The 12410-nt window shown below is 65.3% G+C and overlaps 2 protein-coding genes across 2 annotated transcripts in view; both read right to left on the bottom strand.

Annotated features, from left to right (window-relative positions):
- The window catches only part of CPSF1 (cleavage and polyadenylation specific factor 1), a 38474-nt gene that overhangs the window by 4642 nt on the left and 21422 nt on the right, over positions 1-12410 (bottom strand). The window contains exons 24-28 of the mRNA XM_030474434.1: positions 5124-5139; positions 4755-5023; positions 3831-3986; positions 1243-1442; positions 95-301 (exon numbers count right to left, since the gene is read on the bottom strand). Coding sequence (XP_030330294.1) covers positions 95-301; positions 1243-1442; positions 3831-3986; positions 4755-5023; positions 5124-5139 — 848 coding nt within the window. The remainder of the gene's footprint in view (positions 1-94; positions 302-1242; positions 1443-3830; positions 3987-4754; positions 5024-5123; positions 5140-12410) is intronic.
- SCRT1 (scratch family transcriptional repressor 1) lies at positions 9684-12300 on the bottom strand. The gene has a single exon (XM_030474437.2). It carries the CDS (start codon positions 12264-12266, stop codon positions 11559-11561), a length of 708 nt encoding a protein of 235 aa, XP_030330297.2. The 5' UTR covers positions 12267-12300; the 3' UTR covers positions 9684-11558.

The raw sequence follows: 12410 nt of genomic DNA on the forward strand, positions 1-12410 counted from the left end.
TCCCACATTAGGGGTGTCTATGTGGGGGTCCCACATTGGGGGTGTCTATGGGGGGGTCCCACACTGGGGGTGCCCCTGGGTGCCCCCCCCTCACCGTGCTGGAAGATGGTGTCCCAGGCCCGGAGATGCTCCTGCCAGAGCGGGGGGGGCAGGAGGCGCAGGACGGGGGGGGGCAGGAAGAGCAGGGGGGGGGTCGTCCTCAGCATCGCCTCCAGCGCCCCCAGGAAGCGCTGGGCCCCCCCCGGGGCCGCGCCCCCCCCCAGCAGCCCCAGGCGCTCCCCGTACAGCGCGTAGCTGCTGGCTGCACAAAAACGGGGGGGTCAGCACCCGGGGGGGCCAAGTCACCCCCCACTGTCCCCAATGGGGTCCTGTGGGTCCCAGTGTCATCCCCATGGTCATGGGTGGGGGGGTCCCCGTGTCTCATCTGCCCCATCCCATCCCCTTGGGTCCCGTTGTGGTGTCCCATTGGGAGTCCTGTTGGGGTGTCCCGTTGGGGTGTCCCCTCTGGGGTGTCCCATTGGGTGTCCCATTGGGTGTCCCTTTGGGGTGTCCTATTTGGGATTCCCTGGTGGGGGTCCCCCATGGTCATGGATGCGGAGTCCCCAGCGCCACATCCATCCCACTGCATCCCAATCCCATCCCATGTCCTTGGGTCCTAGTTGGGGTGTCCCATTGGGGTCTCCCATTGGGTGCCCCACTGTGTTCTCCCATTGGGTCTCCCATTGGGTGTCCCATTGGGTGTCCCATTGGGTCTCCCATTGGGTGTCCCGTTGGGTGTCCCATTGAGTGTCCTGTTGGGTCTCCCATTGAGTGTCCCATTGGGTCTCCCATTGGGTGTCCCATTGGGGTGTCCCATTGGGTCTCCCATTGGGTGTCCCATTGGGGTGTCCCATTGAGTGTCCCATTGGGTGTCCCATTGGGGTGTCCCATTGAGTGTCCCATTGGGTGTCCCATTGGGGTGTCCCGTTGGGTGTCCCATTGGGTCTCCCGTTGGGTGTCCCGTTGGGTGTCCCATTGGGTCTCCCATTGGGTGTCCCATTGGGGTGTCCCATTGAGTGTCCCATTGGGTGTCCCATTGGGGTGTCCCATTGAGTGTCCCATTGGGTGTCCCATTGGGGTGTCCCATTGGGTCTCCCATTGGGTCTCCCATTGGGTGTCCCGTTGGGTGTCCCATTGGGGTGTCCCATTGGGTCTCCCATTGGGTATCCCATTGGGTGTCCCGCTGCGTCCCCCCCGTCGCACCCTCGAGGGTGAAGCGGAAGAGCAGCGGGTGGGGGTCGATGGTGACGGTGCCCCCCGGGCTCTGCCGCAGGCGCCGGCCCAGCGCGGCCGCGAAGTCCCGGGCGACGGCGTCGAGCAGCGGCAGGAAGCGGCGCGCGCCCGCGGGGCTCAGCAGCGCCGGGTTCAGCGCCAGCCGGTCCGAGCGCCACGACGGCCCGTTCCTGCCCGCAGCCGGGGAGCAGCGTCAGCCGCGCCCCAGGGACACAGAGACACAGCCCCAGAGACACAGCGCCCCAGGGACACAGAGACACAGCCCCAGAGACACAGCCCCATAGACACAGCCCCATCGACACAGCGCCCAGAGCCCCAGAGACACAGAGACACAGAGACACAGCCCCATAGACACAGCCCCATAGACACAGCGCCCAGAGCCCCAGAGACACAGAGACACAGAGGCACAGCCCCATAGACACAGCCCCATAGACACAGCGCCCAGAGCCCCAGAGACACAGAGACACAGAGGCACAGCCCCATAGACACAGCCCCATAGACACAGCGCCCAGAGCCCCAGAGACACAGCGCCCAGAGCCCCAGAGACACAGAGACACAGAGGCACAGCCCCAGAGACACAGCCCCATAGACACAGCCCCATAGACACAGAGACACAGCGCCCAGAGCCCCAGAGCCCCAGAGACACAGAGACACAGCCCCAGAGACACAGCCCCATAGACACAGCCCCAGAGACACAGCGCCCCATAGACACAGAGACACAGCGCCCAGAGCCCCAGGGACACAGAGACACAGAGGCACAGCCCCATAGACACAGCCCCATAGACACAGCCCCATAGACACAGAGGCACAGAGGCACAGCCCCATAGACACAGCGCCCAGAGCCCCAGAGACACAGCGCCCAGAGCCCCAGAGACACAGAGACACAGAGGCACAGCCCCAGAGACACAGCCCCATAGACACAGCCCCATAGACACAGAGACACAGCGCCCAGAGCCCCAGAGACACAGAGACACAGAGACACAGCCCCAGAGACACAGCCCCATAGACACAGCCCCAGAGACACAGCGCCCCATAGACACAGAGACACAGCGCCCAGAGCCCCAGGGACACAGAGACACAGAGGCACAGCCCCATAGACACAGCCCCATAGACACAGCGCCCAGAGACACAGCCCCATAGACACAGCCCCAGAGACACAGAGACACAGCCCCAGAGACACAGCCCCATAGACACAGCCCCATAGACACAGCGCCCAGAGCCCCAGAGACACAGAGACACAGAGGCACAGCCCCATAGACACAGCCCCATAGACACAGCCCCATAGACACAGCCCCATAGACACAGAGACACAGCGCCCAGAGCCCCAGGGACACAGAGACACAGAGGCACAGCCCCATAGACACAGCCCCATAGACACAGCCCCATAGACACAGAGGCACAGCCCCATAGACACAGCCCCATAGACACAGCGCCCAGAGACACAGAGACACAGAGCCCAGAGCCACCATAGAACTATAGCCCCAGAGCCGCATAACGCCATAGCCCCGTAGCCCCATAGCCCCCATAGCCCTCGTAAGCCCCATAGCCCCCATAGCCCCCATAACCTCCATAGCCCCCATAGCCACCATAGGCCCCATAGCCCCCATAACCCCCATAGCCCCCATAGCCCCCACAGCCCCATAAACCCCATAGCCCCATAACCCTCATAGCCACCATAGCCCCCATAGCCACCATAGCCCCATAACCCCCAGAGCCCCCATAACCCCCAGAGCCAGAGCCCCCAGAGACCCCATAACCCCCAGAGCCCCCATAGCCCCAGAGTCCCCATAGCCCCATAACCCCCATAGCCACCATAGCCCCATACCCACCATGGCCGCCATGGCCCCCATAGCCCCCATAGCCCCCATAGCCGCCATGGCAACCCCATAACCGGGTGGGGTAAAGCACCACGACGGCCCATTCCTGGGGAGCGCCCATGGGAGCAGCGTGACCAGTGTGACCACCCCCCAATGATCCCCATGACCAACACCCCCATAAGCACCATGACCGCTGTGACCAACATGACCAACATGACCACCACACCCATGGCACCCAAGACCACCACAACCAACATGACCCCCACGACCACTGTGACCACCACCCACCCCATAACTCCAGTGTGAGGTGTCCCTGCCCATGGCAGGAACTGGATGATCTGAAGGCCCTTTCCAACCCATTTTGTGATTCTATGGCCAACATGACCTCCATGACCAACATGACCACCACCCCAATGACCACCACCCCAGTGACCACCACCCCCACGCCCAACACCTCCATGACCACTGTGACCCCCATGCCCATCATGACCAACATGACCAACGTGACCAATGTGACCAATGTGACCACCATGATCACCACCACCATGACCCCCATGACTAATGTGACCACCAACCCCAAGACCACCATGACCCCCATGACCAACACAATCGCTGTGACCAACAAGACCACCACCACCCCCATGACCCCCATGACCACAGTGACCACCCTGCCCTTGCTCCCCAAGCCTCTGCCCCCCCAGCCCCCCCCAGCCCCCCGGGGTGCCCCTGACCCCCGCTTACAGCAGGAAGAGGCCGCACTTGTGGTTGCGCAGGCGCCGGTGGGCGCTCCAGGCCTCGATCCCCATCCGGCGCGGGAAGTCGCCCTCGGCTCGGAAGAGCTGCGCCGCGTCCCGCGGGAGCAGCACGTTCACACAGTCATAGGTGCCCACCCGCTCCCTGCGGCAACCGGGGTGCTCAGGCAGAGAACCCAACCAACGGGTCCCACCACCCTGACGGGGGTCAAGGGGATGGGATTGGTCAATGGGAGCACCCAACTGGGGGGTCCCACCACCCCGGGGCGGGGGTGTCAATGGAATGGGATTGAGATCAGTAGGATGGGATGGGGTCAGCAGGATGGGATGGGGTCAATGGGATGGGGTTGAGGTCAATGGGATGGAGCAGGATCCACAAGGACACCCCCCCCCCGCCATGTATCCCCCATCCTGAGGAGTGTAATGGGATGGAACAGGATGAACATGGAGCACCCACCCCGTGGCTCCCACCACCCTTGGGGTCAATGGAATGAGATCAATGCGATGGCATCAATGGCATGGGGTTGAGGTCAATGGGATGGGATTGGGTCAATGGGATGGGGTTGGGTCAATGGGGTGGAGTTGAGATCAATGGGATGGGATGGGATCAATGGGATGGGATTGGGTCAATAGGGTGGGGTTGAGGTCAATGGGATGGGATTGGGTCAATGGGATGGGATCAACAGGATGGGGTTGAGGTCAATGGGATGGGATTGGGTCAATGGGATGGGATTGGGTCAATGGGATGGGATGGGATCAACGAGGACCCCGCCCCAATGGGTCCCACCACCCTGAGGGGGGTCAATGGGATAGGATGGGATCAACAAGGACCCCACCCCAATGGGTCCCACCACCGTGAGCGGGGTCAACGGGCTGGGCTGGGATCAATGGCCCCCCCCCAGGCCCCCCCCACCTGTAGACGGGCCCGAGGCTGCGGAAGGCGTCCTGCATGCGGAGGTGGAAGCGCTGGGAGCCGCCGCGGCGCCAGAGCCGCAGCAGGTTGAGCCACCGGCCCCGGCCCAGGCTGGGGATGGCCTCGAACGGCTGCGGCGGGGCCGGCGCCCCCCCCGCGCTCAGCGCCCGGCGCCCCACAGCGCCCCACAGCGCGCCCCGGGGCCGCATCCCCCCGGCCCCGCTCCGGCCCCGGCCCCGCTCCGGCCCCGGCTGCGGCTCCGGCTGCGGCTGCGGCTCCGGCTCCGTGTCCGTGTCCCGGTCCCGGTCCCGGTCCCGTCCCCGGGGTCTCCCCCTTATACCGGTGCCCAAGGCCAGGGGCGGCCCCAGCGCGGCTCCTGCTCCACCCCCCAACCCCCCCTCCTCCGGGATGTGTGGGGCACGGGGAGGTGTGGGGAGAACACAGAGACACACAGGGATCCATTGGGACCCATCGGGACCTATAGAGACCCATCGGGACACATAGAGACCCATCGGGACACATAGAGACCTACAGCGATCCATAGAGAACCCATAGAGACCCATAGCGACCCATAGGGACCCATAGGGACCCATAGGGACACATAGAGACCCATAGCGACCCATAGGGACACATAGAGACCCATAGGGACACATAGAGACCCATAGGGACCCATAGGGACACATAGAGACCCACCAGGACCTATAGCGACCCATAGGGACCTGTAGAGACCCACAGAGACCCATAAAGACCCATAGAGACCCACAGCAACCCAGAGGGACCCATCAGGACCCATAGGGACACATAGAACCTTGAGCCACAGCACCCCATAGCAGCGCACAGCACCCTGAGCCAGAGCCCAGCCCCATAGCTCCCTGACCTACAGCACCCCACAGCACCCAGCCCCATCGCAGCCCACAGGACCCAGCCCCACAGAACCCAGCCCCATAGCATCCCACAGCATCCCACAGCACCCTGACACACAGAAGCCAGCCCTACAGCACACACAGCACCCACAGCACCTCATAGCACCCCACAGCGCCCCACAGCCCCAGCTCTATAGCACCCCATAGTAATGCACAACACCCCATAGCACCCCACAGCACCCTGATCTAGCACCCAGCCCCATAGCACCCCACAGGACCTAGCCCCATAGAACCCAGCCCCATAGCATCCCATAGCACCCCACAGCACCCTGATCTAGCACCCAGCCCCACAGCACCCACAGAACTCCACAGCACCCACAGAACCCCACAGCACCCAGCCCCACACAGCCTAACCCAGCCCCCAGCCCTGTAGCATACACAGTCCCACAGCACCCCCCATAGCACCCCATAGCCCCCAGCCCCACATATCCTGAGCCCATCACCCCACATCCCCCCACATCCCCCGTAGCCCCACCGCCCCCCCCGGCCGCGCCGCGCTATGGGGCAGCCCCACAGCCCCGGGGGGGTTCCGCGGTTCCCCCCCGCGCTCGGCGCCGCCGCAGCTAAAAATACCCCGAGGCCAAGGGCGGGGGCGAGGCCGGCGGGGGCCATGGGGCGGAACAGGGATCTGTGGGGCCCGGGGCGGGGGGGGATTCCCTGGGGGGGGATGCACGGGGCATCTGTGGGATCTGTGGGGTTCTGGATCCATGGGGCACGAGATCCGTGGGGCTGGAGGGGGCTCCATGGGACGGTGGGATCTATGGGGCAGGGCATCCACGGGGCAGGGGCGTCCGTGGGACAGGGGGATCCGTGGGGCAGAGCATCCGTGGGACAGGGGGATCCCAGGGGATCTATGGGGCAGGGGGATCTATGGGGCAGGGAGTTCTGGGGGATCCATGGGGCTGGGGATCCCTGGGACAGGAGATCCCTGAGGAACCAAGGGGCACGAGATCCATGGGGCAGAGGGATCTATGAGGCAGAGGGTCCATTGGATATGGGAATCCATGGGGCAGAGGATCTATGGGTCAGAGGGTCTGTGGGTCAGGGGGGATCTATGGGTCGGGGATGCCTATGAGACTGGGGAGGGTGTCTGTGGGTCAGTGGGATCTATGGGTCAGGGGGATCCACGGGGCTGTGGGGGGAGGATCCATGAGTCGGAGGGGTCTATGGGGCTGGGGGGCGGGGATCAACGGTTCAGGGGACGATCTATGGGGCTGAGGGGGGGTGTGTGGGACAGTGGTGTCTGTGGATCAGGGGGGTCTATGGGTCGGGGGAATCAATGGGTCGGGGGGATCCATGGGGCTGTGTGTGTGGGATCTGTGGGTCAGGGGGATCCGTGGGTCGGGGGGTCCGTGGGCCGGGGGCTCGGTGGGGCGGGGGGTGTCGGTGGGGCGGGGGGTCCGTGGGCCGGGGGCTCGGTGGGGCGGGTGTCGGTGCGGCGGGGGGGGGTGTCCGTGGGCCGGGGGCTCGGTGGGGCGGGGTGTCGGTGGGGCGGGGGGGGATCCGTGGGGCGGCAGCAGCGGACGCTGGGGCTGGTTTTCGTTCCCTGCTTTATTCTCTCGCCGCCGCCGTCGCTCCCGCTCCCCCGCTCGCCTCCAGTCAATGAAGCGCCGCCACTGAGGAGCCGTGTCCCGGGAGGTGCGGCCGGGGCGGGGCCGGGTTGTGCTTTTATTCACCACTAATTATCCTCATTAATTAGTTATTAGCTATTAATCGTTAGTTAATTATTACCGTTATTACTCGTGACCCCTTGAGCCGGGTCCTGGCACGTGGGGGGAGGGGGGGGGGGGGCTTGGGGCGCGGGACCCCCCCGCGTGCTGCTACCTGAATGGGGGGGCGGGGCCACGGGAGGGGGCGGGGCCACGGGGAGGGGGCGGGGCTTAAAGGAGGGGGCGGGGCCCCCCCGCCATTGCCCCGGGGCCTGCCCGCTGCGGGGGGGGTGTCGGGGGGGCAGTGGGTGTCAATGGGTGTCGACGGGTGCTGTGTGACAGTGGGTGCTGTGGGTGCAGTGAGCGCAGTGTGAATGGGTGCTGTGGGTGCAGTGCATCAGTGCCTGCAGTGCCTGCGGGGAGTGCAGTGGGTGCTGTGCTTGCAGCGGGTGCAGTGGGTGCAGTGTGTCAGTGGGTGCTGTATGACAATGGGTGCTGTGGGTGCAGTGAGTGCAGTGCCTGTGGGGTGTGCACTGGGTGCTGTGCTTGCAGTGTATGCAGAGCGTCAGTGGGTGCAGTGGGTGCAATGAGCGCAGTGTGACAGTGGGTGCTGTGCTTGCAGCGGGTGCAGTGGGTGCAGTGTGTCAGTGGGTGCAGTGGGTGCAGTGAGTGCAGTGTGACAGTGGGTGCTGTGCTTGCAGCGGGTGCAGTGTATGCAGTGTCAATGGGTGCAGCGCTTGCAGTGTGTGCAGAGTGTCAGTGGGTGCAGCGGGTGCAGCGCCTGCAGCGCATCAGTGTGTGCGGTGCTTATGGCGTGTGCAGGGGGTGCAGTGGCTGCAGCGCAGCAGCGGGTGCAGGGGTGGGCGCAGCGGGTGCAGCGGGTGCAGTGTCAGCGTTTCCTGCTGCACAGCGCACACAGACCATGCGCTGCGTGTGAACTGCGTGTGCACTGCATGTGAACTGCGTGTACATTGCGTGGGCAACATCCTGCTGCGGCCCCTGCCCAACACACGCGTGTGCGACATGCACATGGGTGCCAACAGGCCATGTATGTGCCGTGCATGTGCTGTGTATGTGCCATGTATGTAGCATGTATGTGCCATGTATGTGCTGTACATGCGTTACACGCGTGACCAGGCGTGTGCGAGGTCCCCGGGGTTGGGGGGGGGTGTCGGGGTGGGGGTTGGGGGGGGCAGCGCTACTCCGGCCTCATCCCTGATATCAGCAGCCCCACGGAGGCGGGATTGGGGGGTCCCGGCCCCCCCCGGCCCCTTTGTGGCGCCAATTATTGCTCTGGGGGGGCGGGGGGTTGGGGGGGCTCAGAGGGGGGCGGGGGGGGGTTGGGGGGTTCCCCCCCCCCACGTCTATCTACAGTTTGGCAAAACCGGATGATAAAAGATCCTCAAGCGTCGGCATCGGGGGGGGGGGAGGGGTTTGCATGCAGAGACCCCCCCGGGGGGGGGGGGGGGGGGAGGGACCAGGGGGGAGGGGGAGGGGCACCCAACCCCCCCCCCCCCCATGCCCCTCCCCCCGCCCCCTTTTCCCCTCCCCCCCCCTTTATCCGCCTCCCTTCAGGCTTTGGCATCGTTGAGGAGGGGGAGGGGGAAGGAGGGGGGGGGAGGCTTCGGGGGAGGGGGCGGGGCTTGTGCTCTGCTGGAAGGGCGCCCCCTACTGGGGGGGAGGTGGGGCGGCCCCTCGGGGGGGAATAAAGGGGAGGGATTGGGGGGTGTGGGGCGCCCCCTAGCGGGGGGGAGGTCCTAAAGGGGGTGGATGGCGGCGCCCCCTAGTGGGGAAGCGCCGGGGGGAGGGCAGAGCGCCCCCTAGAGGAGGGGCGGTCCGGGGGGGGATGGGTCTATGGAAGGGAGCCCCCTAGTGGGGGGGAATGTCCTGGTGGGAATGTATGGGAGGGCGCCCCCTTCTGGGGCGGAGGTGCTGGAGGGGAGAGGGAGCGCCCCCTGCTGGGCTGGGAGTGGGCGCTGTGGGGCAGCCCCGGGGTGTGGGGGGGGGGGGGGGGGGGGGGGGGAGAGGAGGGAGGGGGATAAGGGGGAGGCCCACGGATGGGCGCCCCCCAGCGGGTGGGAGGTCGGAGCTCCCCTTTTAACGGGGGGGGGGGGGGTACCTGTGTCTATAGTTGGGGTACCCGCGGGGGGGGGGGGGGGGGGGGGGAGTGTCCCCAAAATGGGAGCACCCCCTGCTAGGTTGGGGTGCCCCGGGGGAGGGGAGGGGGGACATGCGGGGTAAGGGGGGGTACCCGGGATTGGGGGGGTCCCTGCAAATTTGGGGGTACCCGGGTGCTATGTGGGGGGGGGGGTGTCGTATCACTGTGCCGGGGGAGGGGGGGATTATTGCGGGGTGGGGGGACCCCTGCAATGGGGGGGGTCACCCTTATTTTGGGGTACGGCACAGAGGGGGGGAACCCATGCGAGGAGCGGGGGGGGGTCACCCTGATCTTGGGGTGCACCACGGGGTGGGGGCACCCATGCGAAAGGGGGGAGGGGTCCCTGGTCTTGGGGTGCACCCGCATAAAATGGGGGGGCACCCCGGATTGGGCTATGGCATGAGGCCGGGGAGCCCCCGGGGGCGGGGGGACCCGGTTTTGGGGTGCACCGTGGGATGGGGGCACCCATGGAAGCCTATGGGGAGGTCACCCTCATCCTAGGGTTCACCACATGCAAGGGGGGGGGGTGGAACGGACCCCAGGGTTAGGGTGCACCATGGGGTCACGGCATCCGTGGAAGGCTATGGGGGGGGGTCATCCTGGTCTTGGGGTGCTCTATGGGACCAGGGCACCCATGCAAGTCTATGGGGGGGCCACCCTCAACTTGGGGTGCACCACATGCAAGGGGGGGGGTGACCCCAGGGTTGAGGTGCACCATGGGACCAGGACACCCATGCAAGGCTATAGGGGGGTCACCCAGCTCTTGGGGTTCACTACGGGGTCATGGCACTCATGCAAGTCTATGGGGGGGTCACCCTGGTCTTGGGGTACACCACAGGGTGGGGGCACCCATGCAGGGGTTGGATGGTCAACCTGATCTTGGGATGCATCATGGCATCAGGGCACCCATGCAAGTCTATGGGGGGGAGTCACCCAGCTCTTGGGGTGCACCATGGGGCACCCATGCAAAGAAGTGGGGTGACCCCAGCGTTGGGGTGCGCCACAGGGTGATGACACTCATGCAAGTCTATGAGGGGGTCAGCCTGATCTTGGGGTGCACTATGGGACCAGGGCACCCATGAAAGGCAATGGGGGGGGGGTCACCCTGATCTTAGGGTGCACCACATGCAAGGGGGGGATGACCCCAGAGTTGGGGTACACCATGGGACCAGGGCACCCATGCAAAATGGGGGGTCACCCTGGTCTTGGGGTGCACCATGGGGCACCCATGCAAATAGGGGAGGTGACCCCAACACCGGGGTGCATCATGGCATCAGGGCACCCATGCAAGTCTATGGGGGGGTCACCCAGCTCTCGGGGTGCACCACATGCAAGGGGAGGGTGACCCCAGGGTTGGGTGCACCATGGGGTGGGGGCACCCATGCAAGTCTGTAGGGGGGCCATCCAGCTCTTGAGGTGCACCACAGGGCGATGGCACTCATGCAATTCTATGGGGAGGTCACCATGGGGTACCCATGCAAAATGCCGGGGTGACGCCAAGATTGGGTGCACCATGGGGTTGGGGCACCCATGCAAGTCTATAGGGGGGGTCACCCTCATCTTGGGGTGCACCATGGGGTTGGGGGGGTCGTCCTGTCCCCATACCCTGGTTGACATTGAGTGGCACTGTGTTGCATTGGGTGATGTTGAGTGAGCTGGGTGCTGTTGAGTGGCGTTGGGTGCCACTGGGTTGGGTTGGGTGCTGTTGAGCAGCGTTGGGTGGCGTTGAGTTGGATGATGTTGAGTGGGTTGGGCTGGGCTCCATTGGGTGCCGTTGGGTGCCGCTGAGTGCTGTTGAGTGCCACTGGGTGAGGTTGAGTGGCATTGAGTGCCGCCGGCTGCTGTTGAGTGCCGTTGGGTGCCGTTGGGTGCCGTTGAGCACCACTGGGTGCTGTTGAGTGCTGTCGAGTGCCATTGACTGCGTTGGATGCCGTTGGGCGCCACTGAGCGCCGTCGGGTGCCGTTGACTGCGTTGGATGCCACTGAGTGCCGTTGGGTGCTGTTGGGTGCTGTTGGATGCCGTTGGGTGCCGCTGGGTGAGGTTGATCTCGGCTCGGGCTGGAGGCCACCCAAATCAAGGTGGGAGGGGGCTGAGGGGGGTCCCGGCCCCCTTGAAGCAGGCGGACTCGTAGTGCTTGTTGAGATAGGACTTGAGGGCGAAGGTCTTGCTGCACCTCTTGCACTTGAAGTGCTTGAAGGCCGAGTGGGTCTGCATGTGGGCGCGCAGGTTGGAGCGGTCGGCGAAGGCTTTGCCACAATGGGCACAACCAAAGGGCTTCTCCCCGGTGTGAGACCTCATGTGGCCTTGGAGCAGCCAGGGCCGGCTGAAGGCTTTGCCGCACACCTCGCACTTGTGCTTCAGGTCATGGGTGAGGAGATGCATGGCCATGGCGGGCATGGAGACGTAGACCTTGCCGCAGGTGGGGCATTTCTTGGCCATCTTGCTGTCCAGGCTGCGGTGGGTCTGCTTGTGGCGGCTGAGGTTGGAGGAGGTGGCGTAGGTCTTCCCGCACTCGCCGCACGTGTGGCGCTGGAGGCTCCTCGAGGACGAGGACGACGACGAAGCCGACGCCGACGTCTTCCTCCGGGACCTCCCGTCCGTGATGAAGAAGGCGTCCACGGCGTAGCCCTCGCTCACGGCCGCGTCGCCGTTGATGTAACCCCCGGCCATGCCCGAGTGGGGGCTGTCGGGGGGCTCCGAGTCCCCGGCCCCGTAGATGGCCGATGGGGACGGCACCTTCAGCGCCGCTTCCCCGTCTCCCGTGTACGCCGACGGTGCCATGTACTCGCTGAGGTACCCTGCGGGGTGACGGGGGTGATGGAGGTTGGGGGGTGATGGGGGGTGATGGGGTGGGAGGAGAGAGAAAGAGACAGGACACCCGGTCAGTGACGTTCTGGCAGCGATGGGGACACACAGGGCGGTACC

This window comes from Strigops habroptila, chromosome 1 (genome assembly GCF_004027225.2).
Source record: "Strigops habroptila isolate Jane chromosome 1, bStrHab1.2.pri, whole genome shotgun sequence".
In the NCBI taxonomy this organism is placed as follows: domain Eukaryota; kingdom Metazoa; phylum Chordata; class Aves; order Psittaciformes; family Psittacidae; genus Strigops; species Strigops habroptila.